Below are 16,192 nucleotides of genomic sequence, written 5' to 3'. Positions count from 1 at the left end.
ATCAAATAGCTGCAGGCGGCCAGCCACTCTTTCTCTTTCACCTTTGCTCCCTCACCTGGATACCCCCCCCCCCCCCGCCCCTGTTCACCTGGCTGACACCAGCCTCATTAAAGACTAAGCTTAGACATTCCCTCTTCTAAGAAGCCTTTCTAAGAATTTATTAGGTGCCCCTTCCATGATCTCCCAAGCTCCTTGGGAGGGTGGCGGGGAGGACAAAAGGAGGCAGTCTTGTGATGTCTGCTTAGCAGTTGGTCTCTCCGGGCAGCCTGAGGCACAGGAGCCAGGACTGTTTCATGCCTTACCCCCAGGGCCTAGGTCAGTGCCTAATCCATTATAAATACGCAATATCTGTTCAATGAGTTAATCTGACAGTCACATGCTATCATGTGAGGAGTTTTCCAGAACCACCCCCTGCCCCCGCGGCAAAAGTAACAAATTAAAGCCGAACTCTCCATACAGGCTGTGATGTTATATACGTTTTGTGGAACTAGATGATACAAAGTTTGGAATGCTCTTGTTTTCATCTTTCTTGAATCACATCCCTGGTTCTCCACCTGACGACTTCTTTACTTAGTTGACTGCCGCCAGTTTCGTCAGTGGCTGCTATCTTGTCCCAAAGGCATCAGACATGATCAGGGATTAAAAAAAACAGGACAAAAGCATGCAAGGCTCCTCCTCTCAGCTACCCCACATGCTCCTGGGAAAAGAGAAATAATCATTCACTCAAGAAACACAATACTTTCAGGTAGGGAAGCAGCAAATGAAATAGACCAGCCGGGCACTCACCATATGTCACACACTATTCTAAGTGGTTTACATGTATTAATGTCTTTAATGCTCACTCAGCACAAGCCTATGGCTTTCACTTATCCTCAGGAAACCGAGGCACAAAGGGTCCAGTAACTCAGCCAAGATCACAAGTCTCCCAAGTAGCGGAGCCAGAACTTGAACCCAGGCATTTGCTTCCCATCGGTGGCATGACCACACCGCTGCCCACAATCATGATATGGGGGAGTGGGGGTGTTTTTAATGAGATAGTCAGGGAAAACCTTTCTGAGAAGGTGAATTTAGTCTTACAGAGAGCTTGGGGTTTACGGTGTTCCTGCCAGAGAAAGCCCCGAACAGGTTTGGCAAGTTTAAAGAACAGCCGAAAGACCTCCCTGCTTAGAAAGTATTCAAGGGTGGGGGTGGGGGAGGGTGTAGTGGTGGGAGGTGCAGTCAGAGAGGACACCAGAGCCGGCACAGTCTCCCCTACTAGAGCTGGGGCCACAGCAGCCAAGTGAGGGCGACAGTCATTAGGTAAACAAACAGCCTATCAGGTAGCAGAGGTATAACGTCACCCACAGTCTTCATTGTTGAGGGATCCATGTAAGATATTAGTTGTAACCTCAGCACCCATGTTATCTTAGCTATGGTTATAGAAACAAACAAAACTCTGTTTGGCAGAAGCTAGAGAACTCAGCCTCCTGCGGCTGATTTTCTTAATGTGATCACGGTAAACCACTGATACACAGCCTGAAACCTCTGATTGAAGGAGACAGGACACTGAAAGCCATTCACTCCAAATGCTTTGCACTCCACTAGAGAATGGGCTGGGAGCAAGCTGCAGGCAGCGCATGAAGCATGAGTGGCTGAGTTAGGACGGAGCTGTCTTCCTGTGCACACGCTTGACTGGAACCCTTGGGGTTTGCTTCCAAGCACCTAGTCGGCCGTTTTTATCAGCACTCAGGAAGCCGGCACAGACTTGGTTTGAAGTACAACTTACCCCAGGCCAAGTGTGGCCAGAGCTGTCTGATATAAGTTGAATAACTTTGTAAACTGATCCATGACCCATGAGAGACTAATATGTAACCATCGACATCAGATGGAAGTGACCCAACATTTGGCAAGAAAACCACTTCTCTTCTTCCTGCCACACTGTGCTTGTAGGGCCGAGAGAGCTTGCATGACAGTTGGCTAAGCCAAGGAAACTATGAGAGCCTGAGGAAAAAACTTGGAAATCCCCACACATATTTGATTAAGCCCTCTGTTATATGTTAACGAGTTAACAGCATATGCATTGGCCTGACATCCTATCTTATTTATGTCATTCTGAAGCTGAATCTGGATGGGAGGGTATTAGTTTAATTTAATGCAAATGGCCCTTTGCTATTTTTGCTGCCAGGCGCCCCTCCTCCATCCCCAGCATCTGTTTGGAGTAGTAATTTGGATGCTACAGAAGGCCAGTTCGGTTCACAGAGCAGAAATGTTTACCCATTCGCAGGCTTCTGTAGTTTGTTTCTGCATGAAGGCACCCGAGTATGTGCAAACTAACAGACTACAAAGCAAATAAACTATGCTTCTGCTGCGACCTTCTGAGAAAGCTGTGTTTATCTACTGGCCCCACGCAAACGGGGATCATTGATTAATCTCATAATGAATGCCTGTCACCACAGTGTGCTTTACCTGATATAACCTCCAACAATGCTAACAAGATAGAATTCTCTGTCATTGTCATTTTCCATGGGAGGACACTAAGGCTGGGTGGGGGAGGCGGGCAGCGGCGGGCACTGCAAGGAACGTGCCAGATCCATAGGGGGCAGCCTTAGCGGATGCCCAGTGGTCGTACATACAAAACAGAATTTCTGACTGCCCTTGAAAAATTGAATGAGATGACAATATTGGGTTCAAATTCCTATATGGAAAAAAAAAACAGCGTAAACACGGAGTTGAACAACAAAACCTCCCAACGGGGCGTGATGCCAGCAAGATGGCGGAGCAGAAGTTCCCAGTGCTGGTCTCCTCCTAGAAACATCGGTTTGAATCACCATTCATGCATGAAAAAACCTTCACAACTGCTATGCTAAGTGAATGAAAGACTTAACAAAAGACTGGAAACTGTAAAACTGTAAGAAGAGAATATAGGGGAAATGCTTCTATACTCATGGGTCTGGGCAGTGAATTTTTGGATAGGACCCCAAAAGCACAGGCAACAAAAGTGAAAATAGACACAGGGAGCTGCATCTGACTAAAAAGTGTCTGCACAGCAAAGGAAACAATAAACAAAGTGAAAAGACAACATAAAATGAAAGAAAATACTGGCACACTATACATCTGATACATGGTCGATTTCCAAAATGTATAAGGAACTCAATAGCAAGAGAATTAATGTCCTGATTTAAAAAAAATGAGCAAAGGGCCTGAATAGATGTTTCTCAAAAGAAGGCATACGAGGGCCAAAAAGGGATAAGAGAAAATGCTCAGCGGCCCTAATCATCAAGGAAGTACAAGCCAAAACCACCATGAGGCATCCCCTGCCACCTGTTAGAACGGATATTATAAAAAAGACAGGAGGAAGTAAGTATTGGGAAGGACGCTTGTACATTGCTGGTGGGAATATACAGTCATTTGGGAAAAAAATATGGAAATGTCTCAAAAAAATAGAACTACCATATAACCCAATAATTTCACTTAAGGGTATAGATCCAAAGGAAACGAAATCAGGGTCTCAAAGAGATATCCATGCTCCCTTGTTCAGTGCAGCGTTGCTGACGACAGCCAAGATGCGGGACCCACTGAAGTGCCCATCAATGAACAAGTGGATGAAAAAGTGTGGTATACATACATGATGGAATATTATTCAGCCATTAAAAAGGGGGGTCCTGTCATTTGCAACAGCTAGGATGAGCGTTACACTAAGTGAAATAAGTCAGACACAGAAGGGCAGATACTGCACGATCTCACTTATATGTGGAGCCTCAAATGGTCACGCTCATAGAACCGGAGAGTAGAGCGGTGGTAATTGCCAGGGACTGAAGGGTGGGGGACATGGGCAGGTTATGCAGGGTGAATAGGTTCTGCAGATGTCACGTGCAGCACAGTGACTACAGATCATAATACTGTGCCGTGCGTGGACTGGCGTGGCTCAGTTGGTTTTGGCATCGTCCCACCAAGCAAAAGGTTTCCTGTTCAATTCCTGGTCAAGGCACATGCCTGGGTTGCAGGCTCAGGGGGTGCATGTAAGAGGCAGCCAATCGATGATTCAGTCACACCTCGGTGTGTCTACATCTTTAAACTTGATATTCAGCCAGGTTAAAGATGGGCTGTAAGGCCCCTAACTGGGTTCTGACACTGTGCAGCACCATCAAGAAACACGTTTATTGCTATGTGTGTACCAGGCTGTCATGCAAGCTAGCCATCTTGGGCAGAGCTTGTGTTTTGCATCACAGTAAATAACCTGTATGTCATCTCCACTCCTAAAAAGAATAAAATTGCAGAAGTAGACGGGCCCTGAAATGATCAAGTCCAGTCTCTTCATTAAGTAGTTGAGAAAACAAAATGCTGGGCAAGAATGATCCGCTGCTAAGCAGTTGAGAGACTTGGGGCAGTGGCTTTGTTCTTTCTGGATCCCATTTTCTTCCTCTGTAAAATCCGGGGGATGAAGTACATAATTGCTAGCATCCTATAACCCTATGATTACTTTCCTTGGTTTTACCTTAAGGCAGGGAGCAAGGAGGGGCAGGAGCAGGAGAAATAACTGAGGGCAGTTGGGCCCAGCTGTTCCCAACATGGCGTGCATCTCTGGCTCCCCCGCACCACGCCTGGGAGGACTGGGGCAGTCCAGTCAGTCACCCAGCCCCTCGGCGCAGCTACCCAATGGGCGGACGCCACGTGGTGAACTTCATCACGTCCCTAACAGCTGGTTACTGGCGTGGCTTCCCGCTCCAGCTGTCTTTTCAAAAAATGAATGCTGTCAGTTCCAAGGTAGGCAGGGCAAGGTAGGGTGGAGGGCTTGACATAACCCATCACCACTACAGACACAAGTATAAACATATGTCCTCCTGATGCCGCGCACCAGCAAGCAGCAGCCTTGGAAATGGAGGAGCGCCGTTTGTTTCAAAACCAATTGCTCCAGCATCTTGCAAATGTAACAGACACTGTTTATGCAGCTCCAGCTGAGTCACAGGACCCGTGTCAGCTGTTACTCCCAGAAACATCACTATTTTCGGCAAATGTATATTAAGCCAACTACGTAAATTCCTTCCTGTCCAAACTCAGGAACCAAATAAATTTGGATAGTGAAAACTTAAATAGCAATAGGCAACAATAGTGTATTGATTATTGATTTTCAGATAGCAAGGAGTTAGAGTTTTGATAACAAGGGATACTAATCTTATATGAAAATATTCACCATAATTGATTTGACACCAAGAGTTTCTTTTTTCTTTTTTTAATGATATTTTTCCGTAACAGTTTACATTCAGCACTATTTTGTATTAGTTTCAGGTGTACAGAATAGTGATTAGACAATTATATACTTTGCAAAGTGGTCCCCCTGATATTTACCCACCTGGGCCTATACATAGTTATTACAATACTATTGACTATATTCTCTATGCTATACCTTATATCCCTGTGACTATTTTGTAACTTCCAATTTATACTTCTGAATCCCTTCATCTTTTTTACCCAGTTCCCCACCTTCCCCACCTCCTTTGGCAACCATCAGTCTGTTCTTTGTTTTTGTGTGTTTCAATTTTGTTTATTTTGTTCTTTAGATTCCACATATGAGTGATATTGTATGGTATTTGCCTTTCTCTGACTGACTTATTTCACTTCACATAATATCCTCTAGCTCCATCCATGCTGTCCCACATGGTAAGGCTGCACCTTTTTCATGGCTTAGTAATATTCCATTGTATATATGCACCATGGCATTTTTTATCCACGCACCTACTGATGGGCACTCAGGTTGATTTCATATCTTGGCTACTGTAAATAATGCTGCAGTGAATGTAGGGGTGCAGATACTCTCTCAAATTAGTGGTTTGGGTTTCTTTGGAAATATACCTAGAAGTGAAATCCCTGGGTCATAAAGCAGTTTTATTTTTAATTTTTTTTTGAGGAGCCTCCATACTGTTTTCCATAGTAGCTGCACCAATCTGCATTCCCACAAAAGTTCTTTTCCCCACCTTCTCACCAACACTTGTTGTTTGTTGATTTATTGGTGATAGCCATTCTGATAGGTGTGAGGTAATATCTTTTTGTGGTTGTAATTTGCATCTCTCTGACAATTAGTGACATTGAGCATCTTTTTATACATCTATTGGCCCTCTGTATGTCTTCTTTGCAGAAGTGTCTAGTCAGGTCCTATCCGTTTGGTAATTGGATTCTTTGTTTCTTTCAGTGTTCAGTTGTATGAGTTCCTTATAAACTTTGGATCTGATGTATCATTGGCAAATATCTTCTCCCATTTGGTAGATTTTCTTTTGGTTTTGCTGATGGTTCCCTTTGCTGTACAAACACATTTTAGTTTGATGTGGTCCCATTTGTTTTCCTTTTGCTTCCCTTGTCTGAGGAGATACAGCAGAAAAAAATACTGCTAAGAGAAATGTCAGATTTCACTCCCTATGCTTTTTCCTAGGAGTTTTATAGATTTGAATCTTATATTTAAGTCATTAATTTTTTAGTTTATTCTTCTATATGGTATAAGAAGATGGTCTAGTTTCTTTCTTTTCTTTTTCTTTCTTTTTTTTTTGCTTCTATCTCTCCAATTTTCCCAACATCATTTATTGAAGAGACTGTCTTTACTTCATTATATGTTCTTGCCCCCTTTGTCACATAATTGACCATATAGGTGTGGGTTTATTCCTGGGCTCTCTTTTCTGTTTCATTGACCTGTAGGTCAGTTTTTATGCCAGTACCATGCTGTTTGGGTTACTATGGCCTTGCAGTATAGTTTAATATCAGTGTGATACCCCCAGCATGTTCTTCTTTCTCAACCTTGCTGAGGCTGTTCAGAGTCTTTTGTGATTCCATATAGATCTTTGGATTATTTGTTCTAGTTCTGTGAAAGATGCCATTGGTATTTGCATAGGAACTGCATTGTATTTATAGATGCTCTGGGTAGTATGGACATTTTAATGATGTTAATTCTTCCTGTTCACGAGCACAGTATATGCTTCCACTTATTTTCATATTGAGAGTTTAGACTTTTGTGTTTGAATACCTGTCTCTACAATAATAAGGCTCTTTAAAAAAGAAATTTGAAGCAAAGGTGGCATAGTAAGAGTTGACAAGCTGGATATTAGCTAATGGGTGCTCATCATATAATTTTCTACTTTTGTCTAATTTTTTTGGAATATTTCATGATAATACCAGGAAAAATATAGTGACAAATTAGTTTGTCTTTCTTTCACTGTTATAGGAGGCAGAGAGTGTCTACAACTTGGGTCCAGCCAGTTTTCTATAACAGATTGGTTCTTATGGCTTCTCCCTTCAAAACCATCTGCTGTTCCTTACTGTACAAGAGTTTGAATGTTATTCTCATGGGTGGTCTGACCTGACGTGTACTCCCATAGGATTCTGCATATTCCCCATTCACTCACAATGGTTTCAATGGCATGCCAGTGCCATCTGAGTATAACAAGGGCACAAAGTCTGGTAAAACACCATCTCCCCTTTGCAGGGGTTTACGTGACACAAAGAGAGAATCAAAGACCCCTTTGACAAGTGCTGTGGCAAAGCACAGGGTGGTAAAGAAGCCTCCTCAAGGGGCATATAAATTAGAATGATGAACCGGGAAAGGGTATAATGTATCTGATTCATTGGTTATGTTTGTCTCCTGTAGGAGAAGCATCCTTAAGTCCAGCCATCAATGGCTTGCTTGTTTTTGTCTCCCTTAGTACCAAACATTCACCTCATTTCTAGCTCATTCATTAATTCCACAAATATTTACAGAGCACCTGCCCTGCGCCAAACACTGGGCACATGAAAACCAGCAGCACAGACACAAAGCCCCAGGTTTTATGGAGTGAACAGGAGCAAAGGACAAGAAACACAGGGAAACAGCACACGATGCACCGCCGAGTAACAATAAGGGCTCCACGGAAAAAGGAAGCTGATTGACACGGTGACCTCTGGGCAAAACTCTAAACGCAGTGAGGTATCTGGGGAAAGAACATTCTAGAACAGTGATTTTCAACCTTTTTCATCTCATGGCACACATAAACTAATTACTAAAATTCTGAAGCACACCAAACAATATTATTTTTTGCTGATGTGACCGAAAATAGGTATAATTTTGATTCATTCACACCAGATGGCTATTGTTGTGTTGGCTGTTTTCATCTTTTTACTTGACCATCTAAGGGAAAAGTGGTCAGTGCCCCTGACTAAATAGTCCAATAGCGCATGTTTTTGAAGTTCTTGTGGCACTTCTTGTGTTTCAAAAATGGGTTGAAAATCACTGCTGTTGACACAGGAAATAGCAATCACAAAGGTCCTGGGGTTGGAGCTCAGCTGTCCTGTTGATGGAACAGCGAAGGAGCCAGCTTACCTGGAGGTCAGTAAAAAGGGGTAGAAGACGAATAGAGAGGTGACTAGGGGCTGGGTTTAGATTGAACTGGACTGCAGTGTTGTTTGAAATCCGTACTTCTTGTTCTGGTGCTCCTCTTGTCATAAGTCAGCATGAACGTGGCCTGTCTGAAGAGATGCTATAGAAAAATAAACTTGGAGCAATCGAGGGTAGGCATTGCCCACGGGGACATCAGAGAGGAGGCCGCTGCTCTACTCTAGGGCTGGGGTGACACATGCCAAAACTGGAATCAGAACACAGGGAAGGGCAGAGCTAGGAGCTAAAGGGCTAATTGCATATTGAAATTTGTCAACATTGTTAACCACATAATACTGCATTCGGTAGGATATTATTTAGAGAAAATGGAAATTTGAGGTTGGAAGCACAAATCTGGATTCTGAAATTGACATTTAAAAATACAGCCCTGATGGATATGAGTTATGACTGTCTCCTCCCAGAAGTACCTCCTTCCAGAGGACATTGACAGGACATGAGACGAAGGAGGACTGTTATTAGCAGACACAGCACCAAAGCCTGGCATGATCTAGGGAGAGAGGCTGGCTGCGTGGTCTCATGTGAAGTTCATGGAAAGTCTGGTTTCTATTAAATCCAGACACGCTAGCTATCTCGACTTGGTCCCTCACAACTAACCAACAGCCTTTATGGCAGTCATGTGTTTTCCAAATGGAGTCCTTCCTTAAGCTTCCTTTGAAATGATCTACTTCTCAGGGAAAGACTGGAGCAAAGAGGACTGTGCGGCCGCAGGCTGCCAAGGAGCTCCTTTCTCCATCTTCCCTAGTACATAAAAGTCTGCACGGCCAAACTGCTGGGAAGGGCCACGCAGCTTTGACATCCGTCCTTGTTGATTGTCAGGGCATGTTTAGCTATTGGAGGGGCAGAGAAGAGGGGGCTTCACTTACCCCTCTCCCAGAGACGTGCTGAGTGCCTCCGACACACAGGACAGGCCTCGGCTGTTGCAAAGCAGAGTAGCCCAGCCATGCCCTGCAAGTGCTTGCAATGCAACAGAAGCGGGAAACAGAGCACTGAGGGGTGAGTCTGAATTAGCTTGGTAATGTCCAGTCAGGCCACACTCCAGACAGCAGCTGAGCCGGGTATCTCCAGATCCACGGAGAAGCTTTCTCCGTGACTGACGCTGTTGAACACCACGCTTTGGTGTGCAAATCGAGAGGGGAAGCCAAAAGGATGAGTCTGATTTTAGCATCACTTGACCCCCACCATCATTTCTAAAAGGTCTGAGTTTCTGGGTACCTCTCAGTGTTCTTCCTTTCCATATGAAATGGCAGTAAAAGGGGGTTGACAGGTTAGCACTTCCATTAAGCCAGCCCACAAGCGTTTTGTCTTTAAGAGTCAGTTATTTGGGCTGCTAACCTACTTCGCCAAAAAAAGTCACATCCTCTCTAGAATCTTTCCCTTTTTTTTTCCAACTTTGAGGTATAATTAACAAAATTGTAAGATATTTGAAGTATATAATGTGATGATTTGAATTTACCTATATTACGAAAAGATTTTCCCCATTGAGTTAATGAACACATTCTTCACCTCATATATTTACCTTGAAAAATTTTTTTACACATACATTCAGGTTCTTTCTTAGTAAGTTTCAGTTATACAATACAGTGTTTCTAGAACTTTTCTGGAATCCTGGTGGGATGTGTGTTTAAGGGTGAGGGAAGGCTGTGTCACACAGGAGGTGTAATGAGAGTGCCTATCAAATGGGACTGTTGTGAGAATCAGATGGGACTTCGCAGAGAGAATGTTTTGCACCCTGTCTGGTGCACAGGAAACCGTGAACAACTCTTCCCATTGCTGGACGCAGTCAGGGGGGTGGGGAGAAAAGGAGAGAGACGTCTATTGGTCATGATCACATTACTTGGATTAGTTTATAAATGTTAAGTCATAGATTTTTGACTGCTTAAAAGCCTATATGAGCATTTGTGGATTTATTTTTTGAAATTAATACTAAAATGTATATAATAACGATGGTAAACATGCCAATGATTTTGATATTTATACATTGTTTAAAAAATAATAGAGCTTTTTAGAAGTAAATGCCCTTCGGAGGATGGGCACGGACATCTATCGGAGATCGACTCACACCTCTCAACCCAATGTTGAGTTGTGAGCCGCTGTGTCCTGGCCTCGTGAGACTTGGGCTGGTGAAGTAGTTAAGAATTTATTTCAACAGAAATATTATTAATTAGCCAAATAAATGAGTTGCATCAAGCATGTTATTAATATCTCTTAAGAGACACTAGGATGGCATCGTCTAGACCAGTACAGACAGTTAATTGAAGAAGGAACTGAGAGGATTTGTCTTTGTGTCCTTAGCATAAACCATTGCATATGGTCAAAGCCATTTAGGTCGATACTGTTTTGGAGCCAAAACTGGTTAGTAAGTGAAAGAAAAGGATGATTTGTTTTGCGGCTACCAGAGTATTTGAAGGAGCTGAACACCCCAAGCTAGCGAAGAGAAAAAGCCAGGCATTTCTAAGACCTGCTGAAGCAACTATGTTGGACCTTTTCCCCTCTTAATCCATCACTCTCAGCGTGACTCAGAAAGCCAAAGCCACTGAGAGTACACGGAGACCCTACCTGCCTCGCTGAGGTCAGGGGTCACCTGGATAAACATCTTTGCCAGTGACGCAGCTGCATGTACCCCGGGCACAGTTGAACAGCCTTGGAGGGATCTGCCTGGTGTTCACTGGGAAGAGTTGGGCTTTTCCCCGTCTGTCTAAACTGATGGCCCGCGTGGAATTTGAGAGCTCTAGTCCACACTCATGGTGCATTCTGCCATACTTTCCAGAAAGTCTACTTTGCTTTTCTTTTTCTCCCAGCAGTAACCATCCACTTATTTATATAAAGCCAGTCAAAGGTATTCTTTTCCCCATGAAGCTGCCTGTTCTCAGGAAACAGCAAGTGGATAAGAGATTGGGTCTTCAGAATGGATGAAAGCTGGATTTAAATATTTTACCTGTGAACATTATGGATGCAAGTAGGGTCATTGGAGAGGAGCAGTCTCGTGACTTCCTGTCTGCCTGCCTTCTGTCTTTCTCAACCCCGTCAGAACAGCCCAACAAGCAAGTCAAAACTCAGACCTAGAATTTTTGGGTTGAGCAACAACCCACGGTTAAAAAAGAAAGAGGAATTATGATTTCTCCTCCGTCTTTATCTTCAGTTACATTTGCAAGAATTTCATTCATCTGTCTCTTTTCAGATCTTCAAACCTGTTGAGTCTTTTCATTGTTTTTCTCAATGAACAGAAAGAACATTTATGCTACTTCCCAGAATTTCAGGTCCAGCCGAAGGGGGAAATTGCAATACAAACACACTGTTAGAAAATGGCATGACTCCTCTGCTTTGTTCCCTCAAATAATCGAATACAATTATCACAATAATTAACATGTACTGAGCATTTTCTCTGTGCCAAGTTCTGTTCTTAGCACTTAAAATATTATTTAACCTCTAGAAATCCTCTAAGGGAAATGCTATTATTTTCCTATTTTACAAATCAGGGACTTGAGTACCTGAGAGGTTTATCAACTTCCTCAAGAGATAAGGGAAAGGGTGAAAGGGGCACTTAACCATTACAGAATTCAAAATACTCGGTGGCTCTTACTGGCTTCACCCCCTGTCTCACCAGGCTGTGAGAACGCTGGGGTTATTGACAGTATCTGATTACATTCAGTTTAACTGGGATTTTCAGGTTTTTGAAGGAAGATTATTCGGTATACGGGTCTGGAAAACATAAATCTTCTAAATCATATTTGTATTGTGAGTCCTGTTGGTGGTAATAATGGTACCAGTGAATGGATGGGAAATCAGTTTTTTGTTGACATATATATTTTTGGTTTTTTCCCCCAAAGCATGAGATTTCCCCCTTCAACAGCAGGGAATCCTGACCATGTGTTCTTTTTTCAGTCCGTGGCCACATGTGAGGGCCTGTCTGAGGTGTCAATCAGACCATTTCCCCACCTGTAGATGCAGACGGCAAGAAGTTCCATTTCAGCTTCTTAGAATGGTGTGCTTTAGGGAGAGCTGAGGACGTTGCCAGTGTTGGTGTGCCCTCAGCATAATAACATCGGAGTTTGTCCCCTGGTCGGATCACAGGTCCAGAAGGTGCTGCTCGTTCTCACCTGGGACCTGGTTTAACCCTCACAGCCACCCGTGAGCCCGTCTCAGCTGGCAGCTGGCAGCGCAAGTGGAAATCAGCCCCCATCCTCTGAACTGGGCCCTCCCCTCTTCTAAGCTGCATGTAGACAAGGGACACCAGTTACAGTCCCCAACACAGTGAAAAGATTTAAATGGGTTTTTTTTTTTTTTTAAGTGCATTATCCTTGAAAGCCCTCCAGCCTTAGTAACTTCCTAACTGTATCAAAGGCTCAAACCACTTAAGTGCCTTAACTGGACTAACCAGTTTGGGAGCTTTCTTTTTTCCTCCCTGTTGCAGGAGAAATGTAGGCAACTCCAAAGCAGAGTGAAAAGTTCTGTTTTGAGAAAGCAATAAAAAAAAATTGTCATCCTGTAATGGGACAAACACACTGGGCCCATACACCTCTGTTTAGTCCCCAGTGGATTTGAACACGTCACTTCCCAACTCTGGTTTCCCCATCTGTGAAGGGAGGGGTGGGGGGTTGGCATCCCCTCAGCGCCCCTCCACTCTGAGTTGCCTTAAATAACTTATTCAACAGATGTGTATAGACTAATAAATATTGATTGGCTGCTGATGGGTGGCAGGCACCTGGGATGCCACCATCGAGTACTTGGAAATTGTGCATCAGAGGCGGCGGGGACAAGGGTGCCCTTCGTTTGTTTCCTTCACTGAAGACAGACTAACGCAAATGTCTGTGGCCTGAGATAACCTAGAAGTGGGGAGAGGAGAGGCCCACTTCAAACCGGGTCTGAGGAGGTGGTGTTTACCGCGAGACATAGGCAGTGAGCACCAGAGCCCGTCAGAGTGTGGGGGAAGACGCAGTGAGAGGCGTGTGTGCAAACTCCCTTAAGCGTGTGTACGGGAGGGAAAGTCATTTTTCTCTTTATCCCTTATTAACCTAAAAGTAAAAAGCCAAAACGAGAGGCCACAAGCATTTCTGTAAGAGTACAGGATTGCAGTCCCGGGCACAGATGCCGGCAGAAACCCAGCCCGGGTGCTGGTGCTGATTCGGGTGCGGGGAGGCAAGGGGTATTGGTGAGACAGGAAGGGAAATGGTTGCAGGAAGAAAGGAGAGACATTTCTGTCCGTGCTAGCAGGTGGAGTTCTCCTTCAGGGGCATGTGGCTGATGACTGATTCTGTCTTCAGAAGCGGAGCCCACAGTGGACAGCCCTTGTGATCAGGGTGGCTGCTCTCCTGCTGTTTTCACAGTTATTTACACGGCGATGCTGCTTTGGCTCAGGCCCAAGGCTATGTTGTCCAGTTCAAATTTTCTGAAGGTTCAGGGAGGAAGACATGCAAGCGGCTCCCCTGGAGTGACCTCTCTGGCTCTCTTAGGCCACCTTCTCACACCTTCTAGGTTCTTGGCTGAGGCACCTCTGTCATAAAACAGGTTTCAGCTGGTGGCTTGGGCCATTTCCAGGCATTACTGTGTTCCTGGGTATCTCCCATGTATAGAGGGAGGTATACATGTTATTAAACATCTGCTTGTTTTTCTCCTGTTAATTTGGTTTTTTTATTACAGGGGCGATCTCAGCCAAGAGCCTGGAAAGACAGAGGGAAAATTATTTTTCCTTTCCCACAGTGCCAGTATTGGCTTTCCCACTTACTATCTTAGCCTTAGTTTCCTCATCTGTAAAACGTAAAACGGGGTGATAAGAGTTGCAACTGCTAACGGTACAGATCAAATGAGATGATACGCGTCAGGCATTTAGCATGGTGCCCGCACACAGGAAGTAGCCAGTAAACAGTTACTGAAAATCAACACATAAAAAAGGTATGCCTGGAACCCTTAACGTTTCCTTTGTGTTTGGCTTTTTAGTCAGGTCTGATAAGGACACGAAGAAATGAATTCCTCATCTCACCATTACCTCAGCTGCTGGCCCAGGAACACAACTACAGCTCACCTGCCGGCCACCACCCTCACGTACTGTACAAACGGACCTCTGAGGAGATGGTCCAGCGTTACCATGGCTACCCAGGCTCCAGCCAGAATTATCCTGGTCATACCCCAAGACACACTGCCCACATGTATCAGAGTCAAGAAAGAGAGCATCACCATCGAAGGTTGCAAAAGCAGCATTTTTGTGGACGACGCAAGAAATGTATGTAAGGAAACTTTTTCTTGTTCTGTTCTTATATGGGCCCTCGATAGGTTTTCTCGAGCACCATTGGGTGTGCCAGCTTCGCATATTAAAATTGGAATTAGTCTTGGAGATGGACCAGACATCATCCCTGTCAGGCAGACACTTCGTGATCGATCCTCAATCTTTTTGGATAAACTAGAAAGATTTTTAACTGCTTTTTTGTTGTTCTTTTAGCACCTCCTACGTTGTAGTCACAGGTTCCAATGTTATCTCTGTGATCAGAGAAAAGTATGCAGTCTTCCAATAGTGAAAGAAATCAGAGTTGCATCCTCAGGTGTGGTTGGGCGTTCCTTTTAAGGATTTGAAGGAGAAACTTCCCAGCAGACAGGAACATTGACACCTGAGTGGCAGTGGCAGTGAATTAATCGGGCCCTTGGGCTTGGTCTTTTGACCTGGGCACAGCCTTCTGCATTCTCTAGACCAGCAATGTCCAGTAGAAATACGAGATAATGCCAACCCCAAATGGAATTTTAAATGTTCTAATAGCCACATTTTTAAAAATTTAAAAATAGTTAATTTTATTAATATGTACTTAATAATATATTTGATTAAAGCAATAAAATACAAAATGTCATGTTAATATGTCATCAATGGAACAAATTATTATTTTATATTAAGTTTTGGAAATCTAAAAGTATTTATTGCATACTTACAGCACAGATTCAACTCAGATGATAAACTCTCATCAGAAAAAAAAATCTGTAGTTAGATTTCATAAAATTTAAGGTTGAAAAAGTAGACTTACATGTTCAAGTTGTTCCAAGCATGCTTATGTTTTTTAATAACTGAATCAAGTATTGCTTTCTAAATTAAAATTAAATTTAAAATTAACTCTCTCCATTGTCACCAACCACATTCCAAAGGCTTGGTAGCCAAGAGTGGCAAGTGAGTCGGACGGGCAACCAAGTGATGCCTGCCTCCGGGGAGTGGGGGGACTTCTGTCACTGAGATGTTAATTGGGAGCGATAATGACAGTGTTTTTTCCATCGTAGTTAGTTTTTGTGTAGGAGCGTTACTGAAATATCCTCTTTCAGTGACATCTGTTTGGCATGGGTCTATAGTAGTGGTCGTGTTACCATAATTGTGATGATGTTCACAGTGGCAATAAGATATGAAAACTAACCTCAAGGTCATGTGTCAGTGTAGTGAACCTGAGGTTTTAAATCTACCTCTAAATGGTCTACTCTTTTAATTTCACTCTGTAGAGAGTAGATGTCACTATTATAACTGTGCCAGCTGTTAGAGTACCAAAATAATTCTCAATTACTTTACGTAGTCACTGTCCGGAGCTTTTCAAATGCCCCTTTCCTTCCCAGCCACCCTTGGACTTGTCACTGTCCATTCACTAAAGAGACCATGTCTGGTCCAACGGTCACATCCAGGGCTCTGCCCACAAGCTGTGGCCGGTATCCATTCTGTTAAGATGGTGCCTGTACCTTACCTGTTACAAAGCATTTATGCTTTTAAATATCAAGCAAATGATGCTGTTTCCCCTATAACTAAGTCAATATCAGGGCAGAGATCTGATTGACCATTTATTT

At 43.6% G+C, this 16,192-nt stretch overlaps 1 protein-coding gene across 1 annotated transcript in view; it reads left to right on the top strand.

Moving 5' to 3' along the window:
- Positions 1–16,192, top strand: part of ADAMTS18 (ADAM metallopeptidase with thrombospondin type 1 motif 18) — a 126,386-nt gene that overhangs the window by 44,681 nt on the left and 65,513 nt on the right. The window contains exon 4 of the mRNA XM_053916222.1: positions 14,327–14,609. Coding sequence (XP_053772197.1) covers positions 14,327–14,609 — 283 coding nt within the window. The remainder of the gene's footprint in view (positions 1–14,326; positions 14,610–16,192) is intronic.

The sequence above is a fragment of the Desmodus rotundus genome, chromosome 12, assembly GCF_022682495.2.
Source record: "Desmodus rotundus isolate HL8 chromosome 12, HLdesRot8A.1, whole genome shotgun sequence".
In the NCBI taxonomy this organism is placed as follows: domain Eukaryota; kingdom Metazoa; phylum Chordata; class Mammalia; order Chiroptera; family Phyllostomidae; genus Desmodus; species Desmodus rotundus.
Note: the sequence above shows the minus strand (reverse complement) of the source record. Positions and strands in the feature narration are given on the sequence as shown.